This window comes from Hypanus sabinus, chromosome 16 (assembly GCF_030144855.1).
Source record: "Hypanus sabinus isolate sHypSab1 chromosome 16, sHypSab1.hap1, whole genome shotgun sequence".
Taxonomy (NCBI): domain Eukaryota; kingdom Metazoa; phylum Chordata; class Chondrichthyes; order Myliobatiformes; family Dasyatidae; genus Hypanus; species Hypanus sabinus.
In genome coordinates, this window is record NC_082721.1 from 51,869,294 (window position 1) to 51,890,200 (window position 20,907).

Below are 20,907 nucleotides of genomic sequence, written 5' to 3' on the forward strand. Positions count from 1 at the left end.
TCGCAGTCAGCAAGAAAGTTCCACGTTTTCACAAAATCATGAATGAGAAGCAGGAGCAAAGAAGTCATTGAATTTTATGTTCACAATTGGGATTGATTTTACTGTTTACAAATTTTTCTGAATAAATTAGAATCTAATTGCTCAATTTATATTTGCATTTTATGCACTGAGTTAAAAGCTTATTTTTTTTAAGTTCAATTTGTTCACCCGTAGTATTGTATGTGGTTCAATTTGTGGTTCAAAAATTAGAAATTAGACTTCTTCATCTTCCAATGTGATATTACTTTTGTAGGGGGTGTGAACACTAATCAAACATTTCCTAGGGGTGTGGGGCATAGAAAAGTTTGGGAACCACTGCTATATAGTATCCACATCCTTCCTGTAGTGAGGTGACTAGAACTCAACACAATACTCCAAGTGGTGTCTGACCTGGGTCTTGTATAGCTGTAACGTTACCTCACAGCTTTTGAACTCAATCCCATGATTAAAGAAGGCCAACACACCATATGCCTTCTTAACAACACTGTCAATCTGCACAGCAGCTTTGAGTGTCCTATGGACACAGACCCCAAGATCTTACTGTTCCTTCATTGCCAAAAGTCTTACCATTAATTTCATATTCTGACTTCAAATTTGATCTACCAAAATGAACCACCTCACACTTATCTGGGTTGAACTTATCAGCCCAGTTCTGCATCCTATCAATGTTCCGCTGTAACTTCTGACAACCCTCCACACTATCCACACCACCCCCAAGCTTTGTGTCATCAGCAAACTTACTAACCCACCCTTCTACTTCCTCATCCAGGTCATTTATATATTTATATATATCATCTATATCAATGATCTGGATGATAATGTGGTAAATTGGATCAGCAAATTTGCTGATATAAAGATTGGAGGTGTAGTGGACAGTGAGGAAGGTTATCAAAGCTTGCAGAGTGATTTGGACAAGCTGGAAAAATGGGCTGAAAAATGGCAGATGAAGTTTAATACAGACAAGTGTGAGGTATAGCACTTTGGAAGGAGAAACCAAGGTAGAACATACAAGGCAAATGGTAGGGCACTGAGGAGTGCAGTAGAACAGAGGGATCTAGGAGTACAGATACATAATTCCCTAAGAGTGGTGTCACAGGTAGATAGCGTAGTAAAGAGAGTTTTTAGTACATTGGCCTTAATAAATCAAAGTATTGAGTATAAGAGTTAGAATGTTATAGTGAGGTTGTATAAGGCATTGGTGAGGCTGAAATTGGAGTATTGTGTGCAGTTTTGGTCACCAAATTACAGGAAGAATATTAATAAGGTTGAAAGAATGCAGAGAATGTTTACAAGGATGTTGCCGGGACTTGAGAAACTGAGTTACAGAGAAAGGTTGAATAGGTTAGGACTTTATTCCCTGGAGCGTAGAAGAATGAGGGGTGATTAGATAGAGGTGTATAAAATTATGATGGGTATAGATAGAGTGAATGCAAGCAGGCGTTTTCCTCTGAGGCTAGGGGAGAAAAAAACCAGAGGTCATGGGTTAAGGGTGAAGGGGGAAAAATTTAAAAGGAACATGGGGGGGGGGGCGTCTTCACACAGAGAGTGGTGGGAGTGTGGAATGATCTGCCAGATGAAGAGGTAAATGCAGGCTCACTTTTAACATTTAAGAAAAACTTGGACAGGTACATGGATGAGAGGGGTAAGGAGGGATATGGTCCAGGTGCAGGTCAGTGGGACTAGGCAGAAAAATGGTTCGGCACAGCCAAGAAGGGCCAAAAGGCCTGTTTCTGTGCTGTAATGTTCTATGGCTCTATGGTTCTATGATTTTTTTTTGCATTAAAATAGACACATCTCAAACCATCAGGCTGAGTGCTTCTTTGCTCTATCATCTGCTATCCTTCCTCATAAACTCCCTACAAGCTGTCACTACTTGTGCATCAACTACCTCATTCTCTGCCTATTCACTTTGGTTCCCCCTCACCCCCACAAATCTAGTTTAAACCCTCCCCAATAGCATTAGCGAACCTCCCTCCCAGGATATTGGTTCCCCTCCAGTTCAGGTGCAACCCATCCCACTTGCACAGGTCACCCCTTCCCCAGCAAAGGTTCCAATGATCCAAGAACTTGAAACCCTGCCCCCTGTACCATCTCCTCAGCTACTCATTCATCTGAGCTATCTTCCCGTCCTGACCCTCCCTAGCTCATGGCACCAGGAGTAATCTGGAGATTACCACCTTGGATGTCCTGATCTTCAGCCTCCTTCCTAACTCCCTAAAGTTACTGCACAGGACCTCTACCCCTCTCCTGCCTATGTCATTGGTACCAACATGTACCATGACCTCTGGCTGCTCACTCTCCCCTTCAAGAATATTCTGCAAATGCTCAGAGACATCCTCGACCCTAGCACCCGGGGGCAACACACTATCCTGGTGTCTCTTTTGCTGCTGCAGAATCTCCTATCTGCCCCCCTAACTATCCAGTCCCCTCTGACTATTGCTCTGCCTGACTTCACCTTACTCAGAGCCAACCACAGTGCTATTGGTCTGGCTGTTGTTGCCTCACCCAGCTAGGTCATCCCCCTCAGCAGTATCCAGAGGGGTATACCTGGTGCTTAGCAGAATGGCCACAGGGAAACCCTGAACTGACTTCTTTCTCCCTTTACCTCTCTCCGTGTTCATCCCTCTACTCCCTGAATTCTGCACTCTGGGTGTAACCACCTGCTCAGAAGTTGTATCTATCAATTGTTCTGTCTCCCAGATGATCCTAAGTTCATCCAACTCCAGCTCCAGCTCCTTAATGTGGTCTTTCATGAGTTGGAGTTGGTTGAACTTCCTGGAGGTGTAGTCATCAGGGAGACTATCAGATTCCATGAATTTCAACATCCTTCAGGAGGAGCATTCCATTGCCATATCTGCCATCCTGCTTGCATGGTACAATGGGCAACCAAGACCAAATCCTCTAACCTGTGTCTTTGGCCTTAACCTCTTCTTGTTGAAGCCTCTTGAATTAAAGCCTGCTCTCACTGCTGGCCTACTCCAACAATGGTTGCCCTGCTTGCCCCTTCTGAACTTTTATTTAATTTGCAGTGCTCTACTCCTGACACTGATTGGACCACTGGAAAATTTGTACATGAATAGAAGGGGTACGGAGGGCTATGGTCCCAGTGTAGGTTGATGGGAGTAGGCAGTTTAAATGGTTTCAGCATCGACTAGATGTGCCGAAGGGCCTGTTTCTGTGCTGTACTTCTCTATCACTCTATACAATATATATTATTTTGTGTGGGTATTGCAAAAAAGAGAGCAAAAATAGTAATTTAGTGTTCATGAACTGTCAGAAATCCGACGGTAGAGGGGGGAAAAGTTACTAAAAATGTTGAGTGTGGATCTCTAGATGTCTGTAACTACTCCCTGATGGTAGAAATGAGAAGCAAGCCTGTCCTGTGTGGTGAAGATCCTTAGTGATGGATGCCCCCTTCTTGAGGGGAAGCTAGTGCCCCTGATGAAACTGGTTGAGTCTACAGTCTTCTGCAGCTTTTTTTGTTCCCTGGCCCTTCTCTACCAGACAGTGATGCAACCAGTTAAAATGCTCTTTATGGCTCATCTGTAAAACTTTGCTGGAGTCTTTGGTGATATATCAAATCTCTTCAAACTGCTAATAAAATATAGCTGTTGTGCCTTCTTTGTAATTGCATCAATATGTTGGGCCCTGAATAGATCTTCAGAGATGTTGACACCTAGAAGCTTGAAGTTGTTCACCCACGATGAGGACGGGCATGTGTTTCCCTTCCTGAAGTCCACAATCAATTCCTGAATCTTGAAGACGTCGACAGCAAGTGTCAAGTATCTGTCATGAAATCGGGAAGTCCCCACTCCGGCACACAGAGCGGGCCCCAAACTAAAGATGTGTTTGGCTATTAAAAATTCCGCAATTTCGGATGCATTTCCTTCCTTTCCTAAACTTCTACAGAGTTACAAGACGCAGGCACAGAACATCTTACAACAAAATACCACCCCAGGATGAAATCACAGTTTGCCCATACAAATGAAGAAAGAATTTAGCTGCGCATTTCTATCTTGATGAAACTTGTTCACTCGCTGAGTCCTTTCCCTGTGTCTCTCTGTAAAGCTATACCTGAAGCTTTGCAAATATATGTCTCATAGAACCATGCAAAAAAAGCGCTAAACACCATGAAATGTTCTTACCCGGCCGTTCTTCAGGAAACCCGCCAAAAGCCGAGACGATTAAAGGGAGGAAAGAGAATATTCTGATGGCTTTTAATGATAATTCTGCCATTGGAATGTAAGCGCCTTCCAACTGATATCTCGGCGTGGAGGCGGAGGGTTGAGATGTTCTCGACTCGCCTACAGGTGGACAGCGTGTAGTCCGCCAGCTACAGTCAAAACTGTTAACGTTTCCAAAAGTGAAGGGAGGCATCTGTCTTACTAACACAGCCTTTGTGCGAGCATGAACATGCTGAGGCGCACACCTTCGGAGGGCCCACCTCTGCGTTGTCACATTACTCCGCCTGTAAGATCATATATGCACTGATCTAGCGCCCCCCAGCATTGACTGCTGACGGGGTGCAGCAGAGAGGTGCCACAGGTCTGGCAACAGGGGGTCAGCGGACTGCGACTGTGGCGGCTGCACGTCTGCACTTCCAAAAGAGAACAGGAGTAGACAACTTCCATCCCGCCCTTCAATTCACTTGATCCATTTCTGACACCCCTCTCGCCTTCCTCGATCTGTCTCCACCTCTGGAGACAAACTGTCTAGCGACATCTTTAAAAACCTACCGATTCCCAGGGTCATCTTGACTTCCCACCCTCTCTTCTGTAAAATGCAGTTCCCTTTTCTCAGTTCCTTTGCCTCCGCCACATCTGTTCCCAGGTTGAGGCTATCCTTTCCAGGACATCTGAGGTGTTCTCTACTTCAAAGAATGGTGTTTTCCCTTCCTCCCACATTGACGTTGCCCTCATCTGCATCTCCTCCATTTTCCGGACATTGCGCTCATCCACCTTCCTGTTGCCTTTAACAGGGGAAAAACACATCATTCTACACAAACCTCCACACCCCACACATCATTCTACGCAAGCCTCCACACTCCACACATCATTTTACACAAACCCCCACACCCCACACATCATTCTACACAAACCTCCACATCCCACACATCGTTCTACACAAACCTCCACACCCCACACATCATTTTACACAAACCTCCACACCCCACACATCATTTTACACAAGCCTGCACACCCCACACATCATTTTACACAAACCTCCACGTCCCACACATCGTTCTACACAAACCTCCACATCCCACACATCATTTTACACAAACCTCCACATCCCACACATCATTCTACACAAACCTCCACATCCCACACATCATTTTACACAAGCCTCCACACCCCACACATCATTTTACACAAACCTCCACGTCCCACACATCGTTCTACACAAACCTCCACATCCCACACATCATTTTACACAAACCTCCACATCCCACACATCGTTCTACACAAACCTCCACATCCCACACATCATTTTACACAAGCCTCCACACCCCACACATCATTTTACACAAACCTCCACATCCCACACATCGTTCTACACAAACCTCCACACCCCAAACATCATTTTACACAAACCTCCATGTCCCACACATCATTTTACACAAACCTCCACATCCCACACATCATTCTACACAAACCTCCACATCCAACACATCATTCTATGCAAACCACCACATCCAACGTATCATTCTACGCAAGCCTCCATATCTGATGTATCATTCTATGCAACTTTCGCCTTCTTCAACGGGATCCTAACACATCTTTAGCCACTCTCTGCCACCACCCCCCACCCTCACAATCTCTGCTTTCTGCAGGAATTGATCCCTATGTGATTCCACCCTCCCCACTAAATCTCCCTTCTGGCACATATCCCTACAAGTGACAGAAATGCTATACCTACCCAATCTCCTCATCACTTACCACCATTCAGGGCTCCAAAGTCCTTCCAGGAGAGGCAACATTTCACTTACGATTCTATTGTGGTCACCTATTGTATCCAGTGCTCTCAGTGCAACCTCCTTCACTTGTTGAGACCCGACATAAATTGGGAGACCACTTTGTTGAGCACTTCCGCTCCATCTGCCAGAAGTGGAATATTCCTGTCACCAACCATTTTAATTCCTATCCCCATTCCAGTTCCTGTTCCATGGCCTCCTCTTTTGCCATGACGAGGCCACCCGCAGGGTGGAGAAGCAACACCTTATATTCCAGCTGGAAAGCATCCAACCTGATGGCATGAATATCAATTTCCTCTTCCAGAAAATTTCTGTTCCTCTCTCTTCCCTCTTCTTTTATTTCCCACTCTGGCCTCTTACCTCTTCTCCTCACCTGCCTATCACCTACCCTGGTGCCTCTCCTTCTTCCTTTTCTCCCATGGTCCACTCTCCTCACCTGTCCAATTCCTTCTTCTCTAGTCCTTTACCTTTCCCACCCACTTGGCTTCATCAATCACTTTCTAGCTAACCCTCCTTCCCCTCCCTTTCCTTTATGTTCTGGCATCTTCTCCCTCCTTTTCCAGTCATGAAGAAGGACAAAATGTTGGTTGTTTATTCATTTTCATAGATGCTGCCTGATCTGCTGAGATCCTCCAGCAGCTTGTGTGTATTGCAAAGGAGTAGTCCTTTCACCCACAGAAAAAGTGTAAATTAGCAAAGTTGCTCACATGATCTCAGTGGCACCTATAATCATATTCAGATAGTGAGGTCTGAGATTTCTTTACATCTCTGCATCTGGTGTATGCTGTGCACAGCCAAACACTTCACTCTGCAGGCATCCTATGGAAAATCTCTGAGAGATTTGACCATCAACAGCATCACCTGTCTTCAACTTCAAGGGAAGTATTTGGATCCCACAAATTTAATTGGCTGTTGGTGGTAATCACCCAGTTCAATCACTTCATGAGGCCAACCCTTCCTGTCCATGCCACCTTCTACAAGATCTCTGCTGATGGTTGACCTCGGTGCCATCTTCCTGCACTAGCCTTTAACTTCTTAAAATCTAGCACCGTCTCTGTTGAATGTACTCAGCGGCCTCCGAAGGTTCCAACATTCTAAGAAGAATTTCCTCTCACCTCCATTCTAAATTATCATCCCTTTATACATAGCCTTGTGTCTAGACACCCCACAACTCTCTCTTTAAGCTCCATAAGAATTTCTATGTTTAAATTAGATAGTTCTTCATTCCTCTAATCTCCACATGGCAAAGTTTCAGTCTGCTAAATCCCTCCTTGTTGAATATCTCAGGAATGGATCTGCTGAGCCGTCACTGGACTCCTCCCCAATCACATGTAAAGCCATCCTCAGATGGGAGTTTCAACCAATTTATGTTCATGAAGAAAGATGCCTTTACTCAGATCCATTGCAATAAAAGCCAACACATCACATATTTCCCCACCTGCTCAATACACCTACATGTCACCTGGCAGTGATGCTCATTATGTAGGTATTCTGGTCCTCTCTACACCAACATTTGTCAGTGTCTCACTGTTTCAAAAACAGTCCACTTTTCTCCCAAAGTAGACCTCCTATTTTCCACACTACTTCCACCTTGACAAACGTTGACAATTCCTCTCCTCTCCCCCTCCCACCCACAGATGCTGCTTGAGTTATTCAGGTCCTCCAGCAGACTGTTCTTTGCTCAACATGAACTGGTTAGCCTTATCTGCTCTTTTATGTATAATCTCAAACAATCCTCACAGATTTGTCAACTCTGAATTCCCTTTCATGTTAACTCTGCTCATCCTGTGTCCCACTACCAGTAATATACCTAGTCATCACTCACCCCAGCAACCTTTGCAAGCAGCACATCATTCTCCACCACTTCCTCTGCAGCACAATCCCAGCACATTTTCCCCTCTCCCCCTTGCTCTCTGTTTTCCACAGGTTCCTCTCCCTGCAGGAGATGTACCCCCTGACCCCATACCTTCTCCCTCTCCACCATTCAGTATGTAACCAGTTCTTCCAGGTGAGATAGAGATTCATCTATTGCACTCAGTGCTCCCAATGTGGATTCCACTACATGGCAAGATCAAATTCAGGCTAGGCAATCACTTTCCAGAGTACTAGCGCTCTGCCTTCACCAGCCATCCTGAGCTTTTGGCAGCATATCAAAGTAGTGGATTTAGCCTAATCCATCAGGGGTAAAACCCTCCATGCTAGTGAGAACAACTACACTGAACATTGTTAGAGGAAAGCAGCATCCATCATCAGGGACTCCCATCACCCAAGTCAGTTTTTCTTCTCACTGCTGCCATTAGGTGAAAGGTACAGGAGCCTCAGGACTCATACCACCAGGTTCAGGAACAGTTATTATCTCTTAACCATCAGACACTTGAACCAGAGGGGTTCACTTAATCTCACTTGGCCCATCAATGTTCCCAAAACATTTCAAACTTTCAAAGTCTCTTCATCCCATGTTTTCAATATTTATTGCTTGCCAGCATGAACATCCAACTCACAGACCTCCATTGATACCCCTGCCCCCCTTACCCCCATTCCTATCTATTATTTTGGTCTAGCCCTACCTTTCTTTCTCTTTTATTTCCCATAATTCTCCACCTTCCCCCAGCCCATTTCCCTCCTGCCTATCACTTCCTAGCTTTCTGCTTTATCCCTCCCCCCACTTCTTATCCCCCCCTTGACCATCCCATGTTACTTCATTCCTGATGAAGGGTTTCGGCCCGAAATGTCGTCACTACCTCCTCCCACAGATGCTGTCTGGCCTGCTGAGTTTCTCCAGCATTTTGTGTGTGTTGCTTAGATTTCCAGCATCTGCAGATTTTCTCGTTTGTGAGCTGATTGCCCACAATGAGGTTCCTCCTGTCACGGAACACCCTTGCTGATGGCGGTTCAGGCAAGGAGGGGTTTTTCAATTAACCAAACCAGGTGATGGTCCAGGGCTTCCTGACTATTGCTGAGGCTGCACTCATCCAGGTGATTGGAAAGTATTCCATTATACTCCTGTCTGTTGCTGCTATACAGACGAAAGCCTTCTGGCAGCCATGCCACAATCACTACAGTGGTGATAAGTCAGATCCAGATGACAGCTGGTCAACTACAGCCATCATGAAAGCAGTATTCGCTCAGTACTGTTGGAACAGACTGAGCGACTGTCTTACCTTCACAATGAACTTGGAGCCCCTGTCCTGCTGATCCATCACTCATACAATGGGCTGGTGATTTGTTGCCCTTACACTTACCATGTCTTTCCATGAGTTTTTACATTGAAAATTTAGATTAATTAAATATCTATCTATGGTTGTCTGAGGGAATCTGTTTCTTTGTTTAGTGTAGGTCTCAGGTGGTCAAAGATTCAAGGTATTCAGGGTAAAGTCCAGACAGCAGGCCTTTCAATGGGAAAATGTCAGATAGCAGTGAAACATGGTTGCAGGAGGGGTGTGATTGGCAATTAAATATTCCTGGACTTCATTGATTCAGGTGTGATAGAATCAGAGGGACAAGAGGGGGAGGTGTTGCATTGCTTGTCAGAGAAAATATTACAGTGGTGCTCTGGCAGGATAGATTAGAGGGCTCATCTAGGGAGACTATTTGGGTGGAATTGAGGAATGGGAAAGGTGAAGTAACACTTATAGGGGTGTATTATAGACTACCTAATGGGAAGCGAGAATTGGAGGAGCAAATTTTTAATAGCAGATAGCAGATATTTGTAGTAAGCACAAGGTTGTGATTGTGGGAGATCTTAATTTTCCACACATAGACTGGGAAGCCCATTCTGTAAAAGAGCTGTGAATTTGCACGTGTCAGCTAATTATTATTTCATTGTGATATTATCTAATTCCATACTTGTTGTCATAGTGCGGGGGTCGGCAACCCGCGGCTCCGGAGCCGCATGTGGCTCTTTTACGTCTGTGCTGCGGCTCCCTGTTGCTTTGGGAAATAATTGGTTGTGGCGACCCTTTTCCTGGCACATCCGAACCAACTCACAATTAGATAGCCTACGGGGGTTTGCGAGCACAGAGCTTTGGAGCCTCTGCGCCATGGGGGGCAGGTTGAGGGAGGCTTAAAAGTGAGGCTGAAGATTTCGAATAAAGTTTTTTCCTTCGACTGCAGTTACCGACTCCGTGTCGTAATTTTAGCGCTGCGTGTAGCACACCGCTACATGGTCAGTATTTAATTAAAATGTATTTTATGTTAGTTTGTTAGTTTTTGAAATGTAAATCTAAATTTGAAGATTATGGTGATCTTGTACAATCTAAATAAGACTTTGTGGTGACCCATTTCCTGACACATCCGAACCGGCTCACAATTAGCCAGCGTTCAGGTTAAGGGAGATAGCCTACGGGGGTTTGTGAGTACGTGTCTTTTGCGGCATCCGCGCCCATGGGGGGCGGGTTGAGGGAGGCTTAAAAGCAAGGCTGTTTAGTTCGAATAAAGCTATCTTTGACTGCAGTTTACTGACTGCGTGTAGCACATCGCTACAACGTGTTTTTATCGCTGGCTGTCCAGAGGGGAGGTGCTGAAACGCTTTGTCGCGTGTCTGGAAGAAGTGAAAACTTTCCTGGGCAGCAAAGGGCTCACCTTTCCTGAGCTGGAACAGCCAGAGTGGCTGGAAAAGCTACACTTCATGGTAGACATAACAGCGCACCTGAACACGCTGAACACAGCTCTTCAACGGGGTAAGGACGTACAGCCCTGCACATGTTGGAGGATGTTTTGGCATTCGAGCGCAAGTTGACGTTGCTTGCCAGAGATTTACAGAAAGGCACATTGTCTCACTTCCCCAATTTGAGAGAGTTCAAAAAAGGTCACGACATGATAAATTCGGAGTATTTACATTGGGCAATCATCGCAATGCAAACATCGTTTGGGAAACGCTTCTGTGAGTTCAGAGAGGAAAAAAACACATTATCCTTCCTGGTCACTCCCCTAAGCATCGATCCATCCCTACTGAATACGACTGCATTGTCAGGTGTGAGTCAACCTGAACAAGGATGATAAATATTTTAATTGCCTATTATTTTACGTATATTCATATGTTTTCATTGTTCAGTGAAATAGTCCTTTTATTTTTCAGGTTGACAGCTGGCTGACGTTATTTTTGGTTTGCTGCTGGCGGCAAATTTAAGTTTGGCGTTTTTCATAAATACAAGAAGGACTCAAATAGACGTTGAGTATTTTACTTAAAAGTAATCTTCAACCCAACGTCTTTTTTTCAGAGGTCAAAATGTTTTTGTTGCATGCAGAAATGTAATTTCGTTTTCTCTGCAGGAGTTCATCAATTTCATAAATGCAACACATTATAGATTGTTTATACATAGCATAAAGGCAAAAAAAAAACGTTGTATGCAGTGTTATTTCATTTTAAATGTCAAACGGGTTTTGCGGCTCCCAGTGTTTTCTTTTCTGTGGGAAACGGGTCCAAGTGGCTCTTTCAGTGGTAAAGGTTGCTGACCCCTGTCATAGTGCTTGTCGAGACTTGGAAAGAGCACAGCAATACTTTGCTTTTGTTTGCATTGACCTTGCCTGAGAAATTGGACTGTCAAGTCAACTGACTCTGAAGACTAGCGGTATTTGTTTAATAATTAGATGTTCTTTTCAGCTGCATTGTAGGCTTCGTTTCCCATCTGAGAGTTTTAGTTAACCTGTTTGGCCTAGTATTTATTGTTTTATTTTCCCTGGAACACTGTTCGCATTAAAGTTTTGTGAACTATCGACCTGCTTCAGTGTCTCTCACTCTACACTTGGGCCATATCCAAATCTGGTGACAGTAATCAGGTTAAATTGCGATCTTCACTGGGACTAGGGCAATGGAAACCATGAGAAATAGTTGTGGGAATGCCATAAATAAGAAGTACTTTCAAGTTTGCTGTGACTCCTTTAGTACAACAAATTCTGGAGGGCAAACTCTGAATTTTGGTGTGTGGTAGACTGTGGTGGAAGAAAGAGCTGTGGGGGTGTACTACAAGAGTTGTAGTACTGCAACTCCTACCATTAGTTTGACTGATATCTTTCTCCCATCCCAAATTCCCTCTCCACTCCATATCTCCCTCCATTCCCTAACACTTTGTTCATCTCACTCTGCTGACCCATCATTCTGTTTACGCCTCTGAGCCATCTCTTGAATACCCAATAAATTCAGAAGTGGTATTTAGAACTCATTATGTTGTAATTGAGGTGAAAAGCATCAATGCAATCTGAACCCAATGGAGAAAAGGAGACTACAGTAAAGGCAAGGCTCTTTAGCCTGTCAAGTTTATGCTGGTCCTTTTGAAAAGTTCTCCAGTTATTCCTTGCTCTATCCCCAAGGTGTTTATTAAGCTGCTTCTCCATGAGGCAGCTAGTTTTATTCACATGGCACTTCCTGTTATTTGACCTCTCAACTCTTCAAACTAATAAAGTTGGGATGGCATGGGGTTAGTACAATGATTACAGTACAAGTGACCTGGGTTCAATTCCTGCTGCTGCCTGTAAGGAGTTTATACATTTTCCCCATGAAAAAGTGCATTTCCTCTGGGTTCTCCAGTTTCCTCCCACAGGTTGGTAGGTTAATTGGTCCTGTGATTAGGCGCAGGTTAAATCAGGGAATTGCTGGGCGGCCCAGCTCAAAGGGCTGGAAGGGCCTATTTAATGCTGTATCCCAATAAATAAATAAATTATATAGCACAGACACAAACCCTTTGAATCAACTCATCCATACCGACTAGGTTGTCTGCTACCTGAGATAGTCCCACTTGCCTGCATTTGGCCCATACCTTTACAGCTTCCTCTGGTAACTCGTTCCACATACCCACCATCCTCCATATAGAAAACTTGCACTCGGGTCCACTTTAAACCATTCCCCTCTCATCTTAAACCTACGTCCTCTAGTTTTAAACTCCCTACTTAGGTAAAGGACTTCGTCCACCCACCTTACCTACAACTTCATGATTCTATTCAACCATTTGAAACAATTTCTTATGAATACTTTCTTCTGCGCTCTCTGTGATTTCATAATTTCCTTATCTCCAAGGAGTGAAACCACAGTTTCTTCAGTCTACCCACCAACCTATAACCTTCATCACTAGAATGTTCTTCCCTTACTCTTTTTATAAAGTACAGTGCTGAGAATCGAGCAAGATCTTAAAACTTAAGTTTCAATTGTGCTTTTGGGGAACAAAAATATACAGTGATAGGGCTAGATGGGCAAATGGATTGAAGCCAGGTATTTGAAATAAGGGTAACTATAAGAACAGAAAACAGACCAAGTGAATGGCAAGTTAAATTAATGGATGTTCAATTGTGAAACAGTAGCAGAAGTTTTTAGGAAACAAGGAATAAAAGTCACCAGGTGGAAGTCTTGTCATTGTGGTGAACTAAACAAATTACAGCTTACAGCAGATTTAGTATGGCAATGCAGGTAGAGCTTAATTCGCAGCTCCAGCAACTTAGGTTTAATCCTGACATCAGATGCTATCTGTGTGGAGTTTGCATGTTCTCCCTGTGATCTCGTGAGTTTCTTCTGGTCGTTTTGGTTTCTTCCGAAGTCCCAAAAAATGCATGATTGGCTGCTGTAAATTTAATTCGGTGAGATGGGTGACAAAACTCAGGGAGATGATGCACATGTGTGAGAGAATAGGCTACAGGGAAATAAGGTGAAGAAATGGTTTGAGAGCTGAAAGATGTTGTCAGAAGAAAATGAGAGTCATATGAACACGTGGATTGCCAGGCTTTGACAGATTTTGAAGAATTTATATTGTCCCTTAAGCAAATAGTCAAAGGAAAATTCAAGTATTACCGGACATAAATTTGGTATAAAAGGAGAAAACTTGATTTATCTTTTTTGTGAATGCACATACATTTACGCAAGTAAATTGTTAATTACAAGAATACTTGTCACATTAAAACAATTGATTTGAATACTCAAGACATTAAACTATAACTACAGAACATTGGCAACTGCTTAAGCTTCTTATTAAGGTAACGAATCATTTTTTAATGAAGGTGTTGGTGTGCTCCTGAGGCATTATATGTTTAAGTCTGATATCATCTGGTTCTAGCAGTTATCAAAAGCTGTAGAGACTGGTTGGAAGCCCCTTTGTGCATAGTTTCCTTGGCTGTTAAAAAACAAGATGAAAACAGGTTATTTATAAAGATAATAGGTCACAACATAAATTTAGCTTCAGTCTATAGGGTCTAGAAATAAAAAACATTACTCAAATGCATTGAACACCCAAGAAATTGAAACAACTGAACACAGAAATGCAGCACAAGTTACTTGGCCCATGATGCACACATGAGCACCAGCAGCGCACTGAACACACCTGACCTTAAAATAATACCAAAAATTTTCAATGTCAACAAAGTTATAAACAGTCTCCTCACCACATGCCATGGAAGTGCTAATATAGGGAACTGTTTCAAAAGTCAAGGTGGGAAGCAGCACAGGTAACAGGTACAGAAGAGGATAACATGAAACCATGAGTAGGAGATGCAAGAAGATATCAGGAGTGTCACATTACCAGGCTGGTAAACTCCCTTCCTTGGGAGTTGGAGAGGAGTTACAGATGCACAATAGCTACTAGGTACAGTGTGGTCACTCACATGAGCTGTACAGACATCACCCCCCAGTGGAAAGAGAACACCATCAACACAGGATCCTTTCCACCACACAGCCTGATTGATTGTCATTCAATATTATGGTTGCTCTGACCTTTGCTCTCAACTTAGTATTCTTGCCAGGGACCTGGTGGTGTGGGACCTAATGACTTAATGACAGGAGTCTTAAGTGAATTGTAAATCAGAATCAAATTCAGGTTTAAGGTCACTGGCATATGTTGTGATATTTGTAATTATGTGGCAGCAGTACATTGCAATACATAAAACTAAGTTACAGTAAGTATATGTGAGTGTATGTATATATACACACACATTTAAAAAGCTGAGTTAGATATGTAGTGCAAAAAGAGAAAGGAAAAAAAGATAGTGAGGAAGTGTTCATGATTTCAACATCCATTCAGAAATCTGACGGCAGAGGGGAAGAACCTATTCCTGAATCATTGAGTGTGTGCTCTCAGGCTCCTGTACGTCCTCCCCGATGGTAGCAATGAGAAGAGTCCTGGGTGACGGGAGTCCTTAATGATAGATATAACCTTTAACTTTTTTGAGATATCACTCCTTGAAGATGTACTAGATGCTGGGAAGGCCAGTGCCCATGATGGAGCTGACGGAGTTTACAATTTTCTGCAGCTTATTTTGATCCTGGGTAGTGCCTCTTCCCCAAAAGCAGACAGTTAGAATGCTCTCCTCAGAGATGTCGACATCCAGGAACTTGAAATTGCTCTCCCTTTCCACTTTCTGGCCCCTCATTGAGTGTTCCCTCACCTTTCTGGTCCACAATCAATTCTTTGATCTTACTGACACTGAGTCCAAGGTTGTTGCTCAAATACCCAAGGAACCAGCACTGACACCTGAGATGGGCCTCTATTTACAGCTTGTCAACTTGAAAATGATCCTTTCATCCCTAGACTTGATTTTCTGTCTGTCAATCTACTTGTGCCCTTAGCTTGATCAAGTGGCCTTTTCTGTGGCAACCTATTGAAAATACTAGTGGCCTTCCTTTATCCATAGTGGGAAGCTGTATGACAAAATAATCCACATGTGCTCCTGCACAAATCAACTACGGTAGTTGCTTTACTGATGACCTGACAGAAGGTGTATGCAAACACTGAGCACTGTAGCAGAAATTAGGATGAGCAAACCTCCCCCCAGGTGGACACTGTCACCTACTGGTCACATTACTCAAAGTATGTACAACACTTGACACAAGATTCAGTACTTCAGTACCAAGCTCTCAATCCAAGTCATTCAAAGTTCACAGTAAAATTTATTATCAAAGTACAGACATGTCACCACATACAACCCTGAGATTCTTTTTCCTGCGGGCATACTTAGCAAATCTATAGAACAGTCATTGTAAACAAGATCAATAGACAACAAATTGTGCAAATGTAAATATAAATAAGTAGCAATAAATAACGAGTATGAAATAACAAGATAAAGAGACCATCGGTTGTGGAATCACCAGAAATAGAATGAGTGTAGTTATCCCCCCTTGTTCAAGAGCTTGATGGTTGAGGGGTAGTAACTGATCTTGAACCTGGTGGTGCAAGTCCTGAGGCACCTGCCTCACCTGGATTGCCTGCAGCAAGAAAAGAACATGGCCTGGGTGGTGAGGATCTTTGATGATGAATGCTGCTTTCCTATAGCAACATTTCATGTAGATGTGCTCGATGATTGGGAGAGTTTTACCTGTGACATACTGGGCTAAATCCATTACCTTTTGTAGGATTTTCTGTTCAAAGCCATTGGTGTTCCCATACCAGGCTGTAATGCAGCCAGTCAGCACACTTTACACCACACATCTGTAGAAGTTTTTGATGACGGAAAAAAAGGTGCTGTTGTGCTTTCTTTGCAATTACATTTGTATGATGGATCAAGGACAATTAATCTGAGATAGTGACACAGGAATTTTAGTTTACTAACTCTCTCCACCTCTTGCTCATGGACCTCTGATTTCCCTCTGCTGAAGTTCACAATCAGTTCCTTGGTCTTATTGACATTGAGTGAGAGGTTGCTGTTATTACACCACTCAGCCAAATTTTTAATTTCCTTCCTGTATGCTGATTCATCACCACCCCTTTGATATGGCCCACAACAGTGGCGTCATCAGCAAACTTGGATATGGTGTTGGAGTTATACTTAGCCACACAGTCACAGACTAAAAGGAGTAGAGCAGAGAGCTAAGCACACATCCTTCCCGTGCTGATGGAAATTGTGGAGATGTTTTAGCCAATCTGAACCGAATGGGATCTACACAACTGGAGAAATCCAGGATACAATTGTGCAAGGAATATTGAGGCCCAGGTCTTGAAGTTTACTGATTAGTTTTGATGGGATGATGGTATTGAATGCTGAGTTGTAATTGATAAAGAGCATCCTGTTGTATGCATCTTTGCTGTCCAGATGTTTCAGGGTTGTGTGAAGAGGCAACGAGATGGCACCTACTGTAGACCTGGTGCTTCAGTCGGTGAATTGGAGTGTATCCAAGTCACCACTCAGAAAGGAGTTTATATGCTTCAACACCAGCACTTCATTTCTGTGGATGTAAGTGCCAGTGGCGATAGTCATTAAACCAGGTTACCACACTCTTCTTGGGCACCGGGATGATTGAAGCTTGCTTGAAGCAGGTGGGTACCACACACTGCCGGAGTGAGAGGTTGAAGATATCCATGAATACACCAGCCAGATGGTCAGCACTGGCCTTCAGTACTTGGCCAGGTACTCCATCAAACCAAATGCTTTCCTTGGATTCTCTCTCTTGAAGGCAGCCAGCACATCATCTTCAGATACTGAGATCAATGTCTGGAGACATTGGGGTGTGTGCTGATTCTTCCCCATTCCGGTGGTCAAAGTGAGCATAGAAGGCATTGAGCTTATCTGGAAACGAAGCTCTGCTGTCCCCTATGTCGTAAGTTTGTGGCATTTAAACCCTGTCACAGTTGTCAAGCATCCCTCATTGATTCCAGTCTAGTTCTCAAGCTCCACTTCACCCATGAAATCATATCTGCACCTCCTGTAGCAGATCTGGCTCTCAGCAAATTCTCGATTTCATTGCTCATCCGCAGGTTCTGATTGGGGTAAACCCTGAATGATTTTGGAGGATGGTGCCATCTTTGCAAAAACCTGATGCCCCTGAACTCAAAATCCATCTGTTTCAGCTAGGGACAAAGTTAACATCTTGGCAGCTTGTCTCAAAGTGGATTACAAGTGCCAATTCTTGGTCATGTCAGCTTTTAGTTCTTTGGAAATGCAGCCCAGCAGTTTGTATATTTGCCTATGGTGATGGCAGGACTTGCCTGTTTGAACACTGCATGTTTTTTTGTGTGCACCTGGATTCTGTGTGCATCTAGTACCACGTCATTACATTTGTCCTTGTGGCAATGGGCCTTCAGAGGGACCAAACCCATTTTCTGACATTGGCACAAATGCTGGCCTTATGTGCATGCTGCAAAGGAATAAAGTAATATTCCACGGAAAGTGCTTCAGGCTAGGAAGTGGCAAGCTCAATAGAAGTGAGATCAGACCCTGCTGAAGGGACTTGGCCCGAAACATTGACTGTACTCTTTCCCATAGATGCGGCCTGGTCTGCTGAGTTCCTCCAGCATTTTGGGTGTGTTGCTTAGAGCTATGGTGTTTGTTTTTCTTTTCTGTTGGTAATATGCCACTGAATCTTTGCTTCCAGCATAAGAATCAGAATCAGAATTACTGGCAAATGTCATGAAATTTGCTGTTTTGTGGCAGCACTATACTGCAAAACATAATAATAAAAACTATAAATTACAATAAGTATATGTAAAAAATTTAATTCCTATATTTCAGATGGGTTCCAAGATTTCAATATTTGATCCTCATAGGCCTTCTTGGCAGCACAGAAATGGTAGTATTGACTTCCTTTGATTTTGCATTCAACTGTTGACTTCCTTCCTGCATTTCATAATAGATCTAACCTAGCTCTCAGCTGGCATTTCTTGATATTCGTGTGGCCATTTAATATTTGTAGTAATGCTTTTTGCATCTTTATGATCATTGATTCAACACAACTAATTGACTGATTCGTCTGCTTCTTTCACTTACTCAGACCACCCTCAAATCACTCTCTGACAAAAGGATCTGTAATTCCTCAAATTTGTCCCTCTTTGATCTTGCTCATATTCATACCTGGATCATCTCAAGTTTCTCCTGGCCTACCTGGTAAAGTCATGGACAGGCTAACCACTCTAATCATGTTTCTTTTCCATGCTCTGAAGCCTGAAGAGAAATATTTGCAGCCTTGTGATCTCTAATGTTCTACTTGAAGATTTACTCTAGTGCAGGGCTTCTCAACTGGGGTTCTACAAGAGATCGTGATTTTAAAAAAATGTCTTTTGCTCTCGCACTTGCGGGCAGTGACCCAGCAACCCAATTAGCAATCTCGTTAGAGGTCTCTCAGCCGAGTATGACAGTGCGCAGTAGAACTGTGTTTATTTGGCTGAATCCATTCTCGGTCTTTACTGCGAGATAGGGGAGGCCGTCGATAGATTGATGAGTGTTGTATTACACAGGGGAAAGGATGGTATGCTGATGAGGAGCATGAAGTACGTTTTACAAGCATTGAATGGACTTGCCTAACTTGGGCTGTGGTGTCTGTCCCTCCCTACCAAATTACCTTCTCCAATTTCCCCTTGCGTGCTACCGGACTGACTTATGGGAGCAAACAAACTCTACCAGTGCAGGAGAAAATTGGAGGGAAATATTAATTCTAAAGAAGGAATTCTTACATGCTGCAACTCAGCAGAACATATTACCCAGGAAAAGTAAAGTCACACAGTTGGTCAGAACCTAATAATGCCAGCATGTAAAAATACAGCTGGTGAAATGCTAGGATAAGATGGATGTGGTGAACTACATATACCTGCCTGGACACGCCCCCCCCCCCCCCCCGCTGACTGCTCCTGTGGCTCCTCCCACAGACCCCTGTATAAAGGCGATTGGAAGCACTGCTCCTCTCTCAGTCTCCAGAATGTTGTGTGATGGTCTCTTGCTGCTGACAGTGCTCTCTCTTCCAGCTAATAAAAGCCTCTCTCTCGCCTCACATCTCTGAGAGTTATTGACGGTGCATCAATGGACTACAAGAAATTGAAAAGGTTGCACTCTCAAATAGTACAATAATTTTAATTTTGAATTTATTTAAATCTTACATCCATCCCATAACATGAGAGAGTAAAAATCTTTGTGTTATGACTCCATCGCAATGCACAGACATGCAAATGTGTAATTCTAATGGCTGGTAGAAAGAAGCTGTCCCATAGCCTGTTGGTCCTGGCTTTAATGCTGTGGTATCATTTGACTGATGGAAGCAGCTGAAACAGTTTATAGTTGGGATGACTAATGTCCCCAGTGATTTTCCAGGCCTTCTTTATGCATCTGCTGCTGCTGGAAGTTTGTGTTCACAGATGCACTGGCCTGTCCACACCACTCTCTGTAGTGCCCAGCAATCAAGGTTGATGCAGTTTCCATACCAGGCAGTGATACAGCCAGTCAGAATGCTCTCAGTGGTGCTGTTGACGTATTGATGACATGTCACATGACGCTGAAGAAGTTTTGTGTGATTAACTATAAAACAACAGCTTCTCTATCCAGGTTGATGAGTCAAAAGATTTGTAACTGATGGTGAAATTCAAGAGAACTTTTTCTGTTGCAAAGAGCTGCCTGAAACAAGCAAAGGCCAAGATAGATTTAATGCTTTGTCTTCACATCTGGAAATACAAGGTCTATCTGGAGGAACTATGTTGGCTTCTGTACTGATAGTGCCCCATCAATGGTTGGCTCCGTAAGAGGTTTCGTTTCTCTTATAAAAGAAAAGAAAATCCTGACTTTGTCATAACATACTGCTTTCTTTACACAGAGGTACTGCTGTCAAAAACTCTTGGGAGATGAAATGAAAAAACAGTTCTGGATGATGCTACAAAAATAGTTTTTACTAAACAAAGGCACACGAGTGAATCTGCAGATGCTGGAAATAAATAAAAACACAAAATGCTGGCAGAACTCAGCAGGCCAGACAGCATCTATGGGGGAGGTAGTTGATGACGTTTCGGGCCGAAACATTCACTCCTGATGAAGGGTTTCGGTCTGAAACGTCGTCACTACCTCCTCCCATAGATGCTGTCTGGCCTGCTGAGTTCTGCCAGCATTTTGTGTTTTACTAAACAAAGACCAGTTCACATGAGAATGTTTGAAAAACTGTGTGAAAACCTGGACAAAGAATACAGTTGAACAAGTCTCTTCAAGGCCCTGGAGAAAATGTTTTGACT

The 20,907-nt window shown here is 43.4% G+C and overlaps 2 protein-coding genes across 4 annotated transcripts in view; both read right to left on the reverse strand.

The window, feature by feature from the left end:
• LOC132405842 (disintegrin and metalloproteinase domain-containing protein 10-like) overlaps window positions 1-4,409 on the reverse strand; it is a 636,699-nt gene extending 632,290 nt beyond the window's left edge. Inside the window, exon 1 of the mRNA XM_059990833.1 lies at window positions 4,185-4,409. Within this exon, the coding sequence (XP_059846816.1) occupies window positions 4,185-4,275 (91 nt within the window). The 5' untranslated portion in view covers window positions 4,276-4,409. The remainder of the gene's footprint in view (window positions 1-4,184) is intronic.
• A 9,381-nt stretch (window positions 4,410-13,790) lies between these two features.
• The window catches only part of LOC132406296 (scaffold attachment factor B2-like), an 89,607-nt gene continuing 82,490 nt past the window's right edge, over window positions 13,791-20,907 (reverse strand). The window contains exon 20 of one of the 3 annotated variants that reach the window (XM_059991748.1): window positions 13,791-14,109. Coding sequence is in view for 1 of the 3 variants with exons in the window: in XM_059991752.1 (XP_059847735.1) it covers window positions 14,049-14,109 (61 nt within the window). In the remaining 2 variants the exon portion in view is untranslated. The remainder of the gene's footprint in view (window positions 14,110-20,907) is intronic. The other 2 variants (XM_059991753.1, XM_059991752.1) reach the window with 2 other exon arrangements.